This window comes from Bison bison, unplaced genomic scaffold, assembly GCF_000754665.1.
Source record: "Bison bison bison isolate TAMUID 2011002044 unplaced genomic scaffold, Bison_UMD1.0 scf7180017864453, whole genome shotgun sequence".
Taxonomy (NCBI): domain Eukaryota; kingdom Metazoa; phylum Chordata; class Mammalia; order Artiodactyla; family Bovidae; genus Bison; species Bison bison.
Window position 1 is genome coordinate 488350 of NW_011495015.1, and position 13098 is coordinate 501447.

The following is a 13098-nucleotide window of genomic DNA, read 5'->3' on the forward strand; positions in this document are numbered from 1 at the left end:
CATCCTAAAGGAGATCAGTCCTGGGTGTTCTTTGGAAGGAATGATGCTGAAGCTAAAACTCCAGTACTTAGGCCACCTCATGCGAAGAGTTGACTCATTGGAAAAGACTCTGATGCTGGGAGGGATTGGGGGCAGGAGGAGAAGGGGACAACAGAGGAGGAGATGGCTGGATGGCATCACCGACTTGATGGACATGAGTTTGGGTGAACTCCGGGAGTTGGTGATAGACAAGGAGGCCTGGCGTGCTGCGATTCATGGGGTTGTGAAGAGTTGGACACGACTGAGCGACTGAACTGAACTGACAGAGGTTGCTTCCACATCTTGGCTATTGTGAGTAATGCTGCAATGAATATGGGTATACAAACATCTCTTTGAGATCCTGTTTTTAATTCTTTTAGATATGTGCCAAGAAGTAGGATTGCTAGATCAAATGGTAGTTCTACTTTTAATATATTTAGAACCCTCCATACTATTTTCTATAGTGGCTGCACCGTTTTACTTTCCCGCAAACTGTAAAAGGATTCCACTTTCTTCGCCAAAACTTGTTTTACGGGTTTAAAAACAATTTTTAAAAAACTCATTTAATTTTTTATGTATTATTTTTGATGGCACTGTCTTCGTTGCTGCACACAGGCTTTCTCTAGTCGTGGTGAACAGGGGCTACTTGCTAGTTGTGGTGTGCTGGCTTCTTATTGCAGAGGCTTCTTGTTGGGGAGCATGGGTGTGCAGGCTCAGTAATGGTGGCTCGAGGACTCTGGAGCACTTGGACTTTAGTAATGACCAACCTAGATAGCATATTGAAAAGCAGAGACATTACTTTGCCAACAAAGGTCCGTCTAGTCAAGGCTATGGTTTTTCCTGTGGTCATGTATGGATGTGAGAGTTGGACTGTGAAGAAAGCTGAGCGCCGAAGAATTGATGCTTTTGAACTGTGGTGTTAGAGAAGACTCTTGAGAGTCCCTTGGACTGCAGGGAGATCCAACCAGTCCATTCTGAAGATCAGCCCTGGGATTTCTTTGGAATGATGCTAAAGCTGAAACTCCAGTACTTTGGCCACCTCATACGAAGAGTTGACTCATTGGAAAAGACTCTGATGTTGGGAGGGATTGGGGGCAGGAGGAGAAGGCGACAACAGAGGATGAGATGGCTGGATGGCATCACTGACTCGATGGACGTGAGTCTGAGTGAACTCCGGGAGTTGATGATGGACAGGGAGGCCTGGCGTGCTGCAATTCATGGGGTTGCAAAGAGTTGGACACGACTGAGCGACTGTACTGAACTGAACTGAACTTGTGGCTCACAGACTTACTTGCTTGATAGCATATGGAATCTTCCCAGACCAGGGATCAAACCCATGTCCCCTGCTTTAGCAGATTCTTAACCACTGCACCACTAAGGAAGTCCATCAGTTATAATCTCTTTTTCATTTCTGATTTTTCTTTCTTAATCTAGCTAAGGATTTATCAATTTTGTTGGTCTTTTCAAAAAAACCAACTCTTACTTTCATTGACTTTTTTCTATTCTTCTTCTCTAATGTTTGTTGTTTCCTTCTTTCTACTAACTTTGGTTAAAGTTCTTCCTCAAAGTATAAAGTGAGATTGTTGATTTGAGAAATTTCTTCTATTTTAATGTCATTGTTTACTATTGTAAACTTCTTTCTTACTACTGCATCCCACAAATGTGTGTATATTGTGCTTTCATTTTCATTTGTATGAAGATATTTACTAGTTTCACTTGTGTTCTTTGACTCACTGGTTGTTCAAAAATGTGTTAATTTGCTCTTGTGAATCTTTTTTAATTTTACAGCTATTGATTTAATAGTTTCATTCCATATTAGTCAGAAAAGATACTTGGTATGATTTCAGAGTGGTTTAATTTGTTAACTTTCTTTTTTGTGGCCTAATATGTGATCTATCATGGAGAACGCTCCATGTACACTTGAGAAGAACGTGTGTTCTGTGCTGTTGTGTGGAATGTTCTGCATGTGTTAGGTCCAATCGATCTAGTGTTTTCAAGTCCTGTTTCCTTACTGGTCTTGTATCTGGTTGTTCTACCCATTACTGAAAACGGGTTATTGAATGTGTCATGGTCTATTTCTCTCTTCAATTTTGCCAAGGTTTGCTTTATATATTTGGGTGCTCTGATGTTAGGAGCCTATATATTAATAATTGTTATATCTTGTGTATTGACCCTTTTATCTTACAAAATGTCCTTTTCTCTAGTTGAGTTTTTGACTTAAAAGTCTGTTTTGTCTGATAATAGTGTAGCCACCCCTGCTGTTTTTCAGTTATCATTTGTGTGGAATATCCTTTCCCTACCCTAATCTATAGTAGTTTCCAAAAGGGAAACATATCAGACTATAGAACCCAGAGTAATTTATCAGAAGTAAATCATTTACTGAATGCTGTGGAGTAGGATGGGGCTTTCCTGGTGGCTCAGCAGTAAAGAATCTGCCTGCAGTGCAGCAACCTTGGAGACTTGGATGGAAATGGCAACCCACTCCAGTATTCTTGCCTGGGAAGCCCCATGGACAGAGGAACCTGGCAGGCTATACAGTCCATGGGGTTGCAAGAGTCAGACACGACTGAGTGACTAAACAATATGGAGTAGGGTGTGCCCCTTAGCATCATAAACCCTTGTTTTACAGATTAGAAAGCCAAGGCACAGAAGTAATTTGACAAAATAGCAGGTAAAAAGGGACTGGTATGTATTAGGCATGCAAAAATGAAAACCTTTTCTTTCATACTAAAAGTCTTTGAGATGGGGCAACTATTCTGGATGGAGGAAGAAGCCATGAGCCAAAGAACACGGCAACTTCTAGGAGCTGGAAACAATTCTCTCTAAGACCCTCCTGAGGAAATGCAGTCCTGCCAGCACCGTGACTGGCCCAGGGAGACCTATTCTGGACTTCTGATGTCCACAATTTTAAGGTAATAGACTTATTTTGTCTTAAGTAACCCAGTTTATGGTCATTTGTTACAGCAGACATAGGAAACTTATATAGAAGTCTGAGTAAAAAAAAACACATAAAAGAACACATTTTAGACAAAATTACTTAGAAAACAATTTATTGCACAAACTTTACATTTGTTGTAGATGATGGAAAACATGGTAAAAACAACCTTGTGTTAATCCATTTTTCCTGGAGATTTTTCTGTGGAAAATAAAGATTTCCTAATACATTCTTTTTATACAGTTGTTTACCAGTTGTGTTGGTAGTAAGCATCTTGGGAAGTAAGGTATAAAACTGAAACAGATCAGAAGAGCGCAGGGGGAAGACCACTGCCGAAGAGTAACCTCCAGGAACTCGGCATTTTCCAGGGCAGGGAAGATGCTGTGGGGTCCTCACACTGCAAGTGAAGAACAGAGTATCTGAGTCCTTCAGCTTTACTGCTCCCTCTCCCTTTAACACACACTACAGAACTCTCTTGTTTGTTCCTTTTGGTTTTGACACTTCTAGCTTTTATTGTAAGGAAAAAACAAAGTAGTAATAAATTTCTGTCTTTATAACAGCTGAAGATAAATTCCCTCAAATTCCAAATCATAAAGATATACCAGAATGACTGTGAATGGAGTCCACGGAGCAAAATCAAATTCAAAAGAAATAGGGGTTAAGAAAAAAAATAAGTGTTGCATGATTTGCATCAGTTTGTTCAGTGAAAAGGCATGAATTAAAAAGACAGTCACCTGCTATATAAAGCAGGCTTCGTTTACTTCTGTTATGCCAAAAGGCTAACTGATTTCCCTGGTGTAATGCTCTTATTTTGTAATAGGGAATGTATTTTAATTATAATGCATGTCCAATAGCTACGGTATTGCTCCCATAACTGTACGTTTTACTTAAAAAAGAAAAAACAATCCTGGATTCCAAAGAGGACTTGTTTATCCTTATAAACAAGTTGCTATAATTAATGCAACACTAACAATGAACACAGTGAAGTACTTAAGATCTTCCTTTTTTTAAAAAATCAGTCTTAATGGTTAGCTGCTTTCTTTTCAAAAGTTCAGTGTAAGTTTTATATAAAGATGTCTATATTTAACATAACTTTCACTTACTTGGTCTACTTATATAGTATGTAAAAATGCAAGTTTATGAATACCTAACGAACAATCAGGCTTAAGCTTTAGTAAAACTTACATGTGGTTTGATTATCTGAAGCCATTCATTAAGATATTCAACCAGACCCAGAGCATCTGGGATGTTGTCTCCTTCTGAAACGAACTTCAGCAGAATCGCGATTGGGATTTCTTTAGAACAGCTGCAACAAACGAAAAGAACAATCAGGTATTCTTTTTGCTTCCCAACAGCAGTTCCACTGTGCCTGTGTTCCTATAGAGATGATCAGCCAGATCGTATGCGAGGAGATGCCACACGTTCTACGTGTAGAGACGGAACTGGGAGCCATGTAACACTCACCCTGGGCACATGCACCTTCCTGCCTCACAGCAAGATTTATGTGAGAAAACCAAAAGAACATCAGTTTTGTGAGAAATATCTTTAAACAGCATAAACTCTACAGCTGCAATATCCTGCAGCTGCAAGTATTTACTTCAACTATATTTTAAAGACGATGGGAAGAAAGCAGACCAAAAAACTAGTCATGGTAGTTACTTTTGGTTGACATAGCTGAGTATTTTAAATATTGTTTGTTTGGACGGTTCTATATTTTCCAAATGTTCCATGAGGAGTGTGTTTCTCTCAGCACTTTCTCTAGTGCCGCTAACTTTGTGAGCAAAGTCACAAAGCCGCCCAGGGACTGCTCTCTGGCCTCGTGGTTTCACCCTGCGCTTGTGTGCTCAGGGCTGAGAGGCTCAGGCAGCCCACCGGTCCTCTTCCGCGGCTGCCGCCCCTCTGGTTCAGTGCTGCCTCCTCTCCAGCCGTGTCAGCGCCTGAACTCGGTTCAGCCCCCTGAACTGTGAGCAAACACATTCCTGTTATTTCAGCTCCGCAGTCTATGACCTGACAGCAGTGTAGGCACAGATGACGGGGCCTGAACAGAGCAAGAGAACAGTTCAAAGCTGGTGGTCTGCAGAGCAGGTGGGAGTGACTAGCTGGCTGGGGCTTCGCAGCTGTGGTGTGAGAGGAGGTGAAATAATATACTGTGGGTGTAAGCCAGAGAGGAAAGACCGGAGACAGACTAGGCAAAAGAAATGTTGGAGGAAATGATGGTTCTTCAGGTATAAGAAAGGAGTTATTACTTAATGAGTGCAGGTCTATTTAGAATCAAAATCCTGAAGGTGGATGGTGCTGATGGGTATACAACACTGTGAATGTACCTAATGCCACTTAATTGTACGCTTAAAAATGGTTTATTTAATGTTATGTACATCTCACCACCACCACCACCACCACATAAAGAACTGACTATAGGCAGAGAATAAGTGTTAGGACCCCTAACATGCTACACACAATGAAGCATTAAACATGGCTTCTCAGGAACCAATTCTATAACCACATTTCAGTCTTTCCCTTGAAAGTAACACAGCACCTATTTAATAAGGGCATTTTCAGAGTTCCAGCAAGCAATCCAAACACTCCCAGGTATCCTGATTTCATTTTGATTTCATCCTGAAATCATGTGGGGAGCAAAGACACAGGCAGACACACTCACCCTTCGTCATAGAGCAGCTTTGTGATCCCTCCTCCAGGGACACGGACACAAAACTCAGAATCGTCTATTTCAGGAATGCATGGGGTTTTTTCCATTTCTTCCCAGTTGAGGCTCTGTATTTTATTCTGAACACTTTTTTGCATGGAAGGTGTAAGAAGGTACCTGAAGGGGGTACTGGAAAGAAACAATCATATCATTAACTGCTGCTGCTAAGTCACTTCAGTTGTGTCCGACTCTGTGCGACCCCATGGGCTGCAGCCTACCAGGTTCCTCCATCCATGGGATTTTCCAGGCAAGAATACTGGAGTGGGTTGCCATTGCCTTCTCACTAACTAAACACTCACAAATAAGAACATTAAGACAAGAGTTCTTTCAGCAAAAATTACCTTGTTTTCCATATATTTTGTTGCAGAAGGCAAAATGCAAGTTCTGACAGTTTATGGAAGAGTAATGTAAAGTGATTGCTCTGACTTGCTAGTCACATACTTAGGAGACTGTGCTGGGGACAGGTAAACAACCGAAGGCAAGGCCAGCATGAAGACCCCACGGCCACACCCCGACAAGGCCTCTTACAAGGGCCTCAGAAATGTGGTCTACTGTGACAGTCTCAGAAATTAACTCGTTTTGAGAGGTTACTCTTCGCTGATATTTCTTCTTCATGATTTTACAGGTGTACAAATGACAATGCAATAAATATTATGGATTTCTAACTCTTGAATACGTTATCTTTTATTTAAGAATTCAATCTGACATGCCTGGAAATTGTACTTAAAGGCAGCTGGAGTTCTGCAGATACAAATGGTTGAATACATGGAAATAAATAGAAACACTGATCCAGTCTTTGAATCAACTGATAAACTTCAGGTACTCTTTCTCCTTTCTCTCCATCAGCTGAGCCCTGAGGTGCTGTGGGCTCATGACACACACAGCAGAGCACAGTCCCAGAGATACACACAGCAGAGCGCAGCCCCTGAAGCACCCCATTGCTACCCTAGACCCCAGTGCTGCGGCCCTGGGAACACCAAGGGCCCCCAACGCTACTCCCCCTGCTGCTGCTGCTAAGTCGCTTCAGTCGTGTCCGATTCTGTGCGACCCCATAGATGGTAGCCCACCAGGCTCCGCCGTCCCCGGGACCCTCCAGGCAAGAACACTGGAGTGGGTTGCCATTTCCTTCTCCAATGCATGAAAATGAAAAGTGAAAGTAAAGTCGCTCAGTCGTGTCTGACTCTTCGTGACCCCATGGACTGCAGCCTTCCAGGCTCCTCCGTCCATGGGGTTTTCTAGGCAAGAGTACTGGAGTGGGGTGCCATCGCCTCCCCACAATCTTTACCTCCTTCTTTCTAAATTCCAGGGAGAAAAGGAAAGGATGGCGTTAAACTTTTGTTTTAACCTTTTAGTAAAGAAATCATCCTAATAACTGTACACATCTTAACAAAAATACTTGTCCAGAGACACAGACCTACCTGCGCAGCTGGAGGTCATTACGGTGATACGAGTGGCTGCTAGAAAGAACCACCACTTTGGCGCAGCCGCTGCATTTCACCCAGGAAAGCAGTTTTTCACAGAATGACTTTGATTTATACTTTGTATACCATGGAAAGAGTACAATGAAAATACAAAGTTAGATCTCAGATTGTAACAAGAGTAGCCTACATAGTATTTCATCAGTCTTTGTGATGATACTATTAACAGTTTATGTATGCTAAACTTATAGTTAGTTTCAGATCCACTTATTGTCCTTGCACTGAAGGTGAAACATGAGGAACAATGACTATAATTTTCTGCCCCAAATCTGATCAGGGGCAGAATTTGGGGCAGAAAATTCTGCCCCAGAAAATTCTGGGTTAGGTAAGCCAGAAGGCAGAATGCCTGTCTGGGTCCCTCAGCACAGTCCGTGTTGTGAATCACAGGAGGAAGTCAGCTCCATGCTGAACACCAGCTAAAAAGGTGTGACAGCCGAGGCAATACTTGAACTTTGCCTGGATGCAGAACTGATGGGTGTGTGGGGAGCAGCTGGGGAAATCTGAGTATTCTCTAATGCTCATCCCCCAGGTGTGTGGTGTGCTGTAGTTGTGAAGGAGACTCTCCTTCCTGTAAGACGTGTGTTATGTGATGCTGGCACCCAGCTGCTTTGGACTGTTTGGCAGAAGGAAACTGTGTGCACGGGCACAGAGGGTCAGCCAGGTGTGGCAAGAGGTGAACAGGCGACTGACCTGGGATGTGGACCTTTCACTCTACTTTTAATGGATGAAACAAAATCTAAATAGCTCCAGGTGTCTAGTGGCTGCCAGGTCAGTGTGGACACATTCCTGCTAGACAGTGGTGAGGGCTATGAACTTGCTTGGAGACAGGAAGCTACAAGAGGATCTGACTGAGGTTTCCAGGACCTGGGGTGGAACAGCCTGTGGGGCAGGTGGTGCAGAAGCAGAATCAGGGGCATGAGAGAGGACACGGGCTGGACCAGAGTGGTGACAGCAGAAGGGGAGAGAAGCGGGATTCAAAAGTGTTATTTTCAGATACACGTAATTTTTATGCAGGTGCCACGGGTTTGAAATGTAATGCAAATAGAATAAACCTGTAATATTCATATGCTTAAATTTTTTCACCCATGGTACCTGAATCAGGAATATACAGGGCCCAAGCTATATGTCCCAATTCCTTTCAATATATTCAGGAAATAATAGTGACAACTCTGAAATTTTATGAGTATTTCTCTATAAACTCAGACTGCTTAACTGTATAAATATAAAGAAAGAAAATGATTTTTGAATCTTAATAATGACTCGGTATTTTCTCATTATACTGTACTTTAATAAACTTAAGACAAAAGCAATATACTAACCTTAATAAAAATGGATCTTAACTGAAGAGCCACTAGTTTCTTTGAAGGCAATGCATACACTGCAAGTATAAGAGAATGAAACCACATGATAGTTAAAATTAAGGAGTCATACATGAGAAATTAATAACAAAACTGAACTAGGAAAAATTCTGTATTTAAATATTTTAAAAATATATTTATTTGGCTGCATCCAGTCTTAGTTGCAACACAGAGGCCTAACTGCCCTGCTGCTTGTGGGATCTTAAGCTCCCCAAACAGGGATTGAAATCTGTGTTCCCTGAATTGGAAGGTGGATTCTTTACCACTGGACCATCAGGGAAGTCCCTAAAGATTTTTGCCAATTAAAACACAGAACATATGTACTACATCATTTAGCTAAAACACTTTAAAAGTACCTCAGAATTCACCCATGGGCTTTATTCTATGGAATAGATTCATTGCTGAAATTTAACTATAAGAAAATTATCAAAAATTATTTCTCTTCTTTGATTGTAAACCTAGAGGACTCCCCTGGAAATTTCTATCCTTATAACAAATGACCTCATTTTCAAGACCCATTTTCAAGGTTTGGTTTCTGATATTGTTCCCTCTTTTCTCTAGAGAACAGTCACACTCATTGGGGTTAGAAGGAAGAGTAAAATGCAGGCAAATTTAGCTGTGTGATAAAACACAGAAGCTACATTTATTTTCTTCAGGAGATTCAGAAAGACCTGAAATAAAACATAAGACCTCTGTGAGTCAATATGTGTGAATTTATCCTGTGAGGAGGATCCACAGCATTCACCAGAGTCTACAAGGGGCCCACTTTACTGATGCTTTAGGAGGCCCTGCCCAAGTTTACCTCCAAGAATGAGAAGCCCTGACATGACCCAAGGACAAAATACACAGTCTCCAAGAACATGTGATTAAGCCTCTGTGCCAGGGCTAAGCTTTCAGTCACTGTAAACATCACAGACAACCCGAGACTCGGGCACTGTGTGTCGTGGGTCACGTCTCTCCCATTCTACACGTCTGTAGGGATCATCTCACTGGACTGGTGTATGTGGGATGACTGGGACCGTGTAGCAACCATTAGCAAGGGTGCTGACCACCAGGCGTGTTTGGGACAAAGTGGGCTGGAGCTGGAAGCTCAGGAACCAGGGAGGTGGGCAGGCTGAGTTGACGTCCATGACGCCTCACTTCAGCAGCAGCACTCCTGCTCTCCACCAGAGTGTTTTGTTGGTAAGATCCTGTTTCCCAGCGCCTTGCTCGTGTGATATAACATCACCTTTCACGTATTCTGGTCAAAAATATTTAGCTTCTAAATAATCAAGGCTTTAATACTAAGTCCAGTTTCAGAAAATACAGAGGCCAGAGGAACACAGTAGTCAGTCTGTACGCTGTGAGCCCTGACTAACCCCAACTGACAGCACAGCAGGGAACTGTGGAGATGGGTGGTGTGGGAAGGGCCTAGGCCTCCTGCAGTCAAGTGACTCGCCTCTCTGAGCCGGGTCAGTGTGCATTACGATGAACGCTACCACTGTGTGACAGATGACTTCAGCCTGCGTGGGGCGCTGCACATTAAACACAAAGGCCTGAGCCCAGTGTGAGCAATACTTACACGTGCCAGGAGGACAGAAAGTAAAACTGAGGATAAGAGGGGGAAACCCCGTGTTAAAAATCATTCTATCCAAGGGTACAAATACAAGCACATCTCTCGAGGGGGCTGTAATCCAGGGTGTGTGCAGGAGAGGAGGGGACCGCTATGGATTCTAAAGAGCCACTCCAGGTGCCAACAGACACCCAGGGAGGGTCTGGCTGTGACTTGACACAACTCTGCCTTGTGGAAGGATATAACACACCTTCAGCATTTATACTGAGCTCCGCTGAATTCTCTTCTGCAGTTGCATATGGATTGTTTCCAACCATTGGCACAAGACAGTCAGTATAGAAGTAACCGATCTTATGCATATTCAGTGTGGAAATAATCAGATCTATTGCAAGCTGGCCAACATTTCCAACAGATACTGCTGGCTGAAACAGTAAAAAAAAAAAAAAAAAAGTTCATTAAGTTATCCAAATCAGCAGCACTTTAAGAAGTTTAGACAGAAGAGGGCAGTCACAGCAGAGGTACTGGATACCAATGCCCAGGTGTATCACACCTGGGTGCTGAGCTTTTCATTAGCTCCACCTGGAGACTACTGACTGCATACTTACTGAATACCTGCTATGTGTCAACCCCTGTTCTGGGCACTGAGGATGCAGTGAACAAATGGATCAGAGTTCCTGCCCTTGTGGAGTTTCCATCTAGTAAGGGGGTGGTTTGCTGTGGCAAACAAAATAGTAAAATACATAGCGGAAGTACTATAGAAAACATTTAAGTCAGTAAGGGTGTGTGTGTTTGTGGGTGACTGCAAGTTCAAAAGGGGTGGTCAAGGAAACAGTCACTTCAGGTGACCAGTAACTATAGCCCTGAAAGAGGTAAGGGAGACAGTCACACCAAGACTTGGGATATGATGAGGTCAGGCAGTGGGCAAGCAGGTGCGGAGGCTGTGAGGTGTGAACAACAGAGTTCCTGGGTCTTCTTTCCATTTGCTTCGTTAGTGCCTAAAGATTGGAGGGAGCTTCTTTTCATGCGGCACACACACACACACACACACACTCGCTCGCTCTCTCTCTCCCTCTCACACACACACTCTCTCTTTCATGACTTCAAATAGCCAACTACCGTATCTCTACCTACACCCCACTCACCTGAACTCCACAGCCTAATGGCTATCTCCACACTGTTACATCAAAACCAGCAGGTACCAAACAAAGCATCTGCCCAACCCGCTCCCTACTTTGCACTTCAGAAAACAGCAACAATTACTCACCCAGTTACCTAAACCAGGGACCTGCTTCCCTTCCCCTCAGCAGCCACAGCAGGAGAGGACTAATTGTCCTTCATCCTGTCTCCCAAGTTTCTCTTCACTATACCTGCTCCTCTGCACTCTTCCAGCAACTGCTCGTTTTTGGCCTCTATGGATCCCTCAGAGCAGCCTCCCACTTTGTGCCCTCACGTACCAATCCCCTGGTTACCCTCCTTTAATTCCTTTTCCCTTTTTTGAAGATTCTGCTACTTTGGTTAGACCCTCAATCTCGGGTATCGTTCGTTTCTTCCTCACTACTGGATTCTTCCCATCAGCCTATTCACACCCTCTAAAATCTTTCCTTCTTAAAAAACCTCCCTTTTCACACGCTGTCACTACTCAGTGTCCCTGCAGAGCCCAAATTCCTTACAGTCCGTCCACTAAGACACAAGCAGGAACTTTATCTGTGAATTCAGGAACAAAAGCACAAACATACACATCTCCACGTCTTCTCCCATTTCTTCAATCCAATATGGCTTCCCTCTTCACCGTCAAGGGTACTGCTAGTAACCTGTGGACATTATTTTCTCCATGATGTTTTCTTTCTGCCAGGTATCTCCTGCAAAAATACTTTTTCCCTTTTGTAATTAACGAATATTTTTCAGGGAGACACTTTGATATGAAGTCAAATTTTCTTCCTCAGTACACTATCAAAGCTGCTTATATCATTCACTGATACTTCTTTTTTGCTTTGAGCCACGCCACAAGTAGGACCTTAGTTCCTCGACAAGGGATCAAACCCATGTCCCTTGTAGTGGAAGCACAGAGTACTAGTTACTGGACCAGGAGGGAAGTCCCCACTGATATTTCTTGCTTTCATTATGATGAAAATTGTCGAAAAGTGACTTTTCTATTACCATCGTCCTTTTAAAAATTGATGCACAACATTGTGATTCGACATCTGTACACATTGCAATATGATTACCTCAACAGGTCTACTTAACATTCATCACCACTCAGTCAAAAAATTATTTTTTCTTGTGATAAGAACTTTTTAAGATCTACACTGTTACTTTCAAACATACAACACAGTGTTAACTATAGTTACTACGTTGCAAATTACATTCCAGGACTTATTTTTGACTAAAAGTTTGTACTTTTGACCCCTTTCACCTATTTCATCCAATCTGTTCTATGTTGTTTTTTTTAATTCCACATACGAAGCTTTTCTTAACAGGTCTTTGTGTCCCTCCCCTTCCCAATAAATCCCAGGGTCTTTCTGTACCCCTTTCAACGTTCTAACTTTTTTTACGTGTGTTCCCAACTAGACTGCGAACTCCTTGAGACATAGAACCTGGTCTTACCATTATTACACCCTGACACAACACAACGCTCACTGAGGCAATGAATGAACCGCGATAGAACCGCGTGCTGTCGGCAAGTCTTTACCAGCCCGTCTGCAGTTTCCTGACTAATGACAATCACTCCCCAGCTTAAGCGCGGTACACAGCTCGCTGAGAAAAGATTTTCCAGGAAGAAAGGTACAGCGAGTGGCCCGCACGGCACCAACGGAGCGCAAGGTCACGTCCCCGCACATTCCGCTCTCAGCCACCAGGACCCGGCCCCGCAGACTGCGCGCGTCCGGGGGCCGCTCTGACGCCGGCCCCTGCCCCGACTCACCATTAAGACGGTGCACCCCGCGAGGTCGGGGACCGAGTCCCCGGAGGGGACGAACATGGTTTCGCTGGCGGCACGAAGAGCCGGCGGCCGGAAGTGCGGGTGGAGGGCTCCTGGGGTCCTTCGAGGCCCGGGT

At 43.4% G+C, this 13098-nt stretch overlaps 1 protein-coding gene across 1 annotated transcript; it reads right to left on the reverse strand.

Moving 5' to 3' along the window:
• Window positions 1-3051: 3051 nt before the first annotated feature.
• PSMG2 (proteasome (prosome, macropain) assembly chaperone 2) lies at window positions 3052-13092 on the reverse strand. Its single transcript, XM_010859044.1, has 7 exons — window positions 12966-13092; window positions 10296-10467; window positions 8455-8513; window positions 7076-7194; window positions 5613-5786; window positions 4139-4259; window positions 3052-3350 (listed from the first exon to the last, which is right to left on the reverse strand). The coding sequence occupies exons 1-7, from the start codon at window positions 13020-13022 to the stop codon at window positions 3258-3260; spliced, it is 795 nt and encodes a 264-aa protein (XP_010857346.1). The 5' UTR covers window positions 13023-13092; the 3' UTR covers window positions 3052-3257.
• Between the last annotated feature and the right edge of the window lie 6 nt (window positions 13093-13098).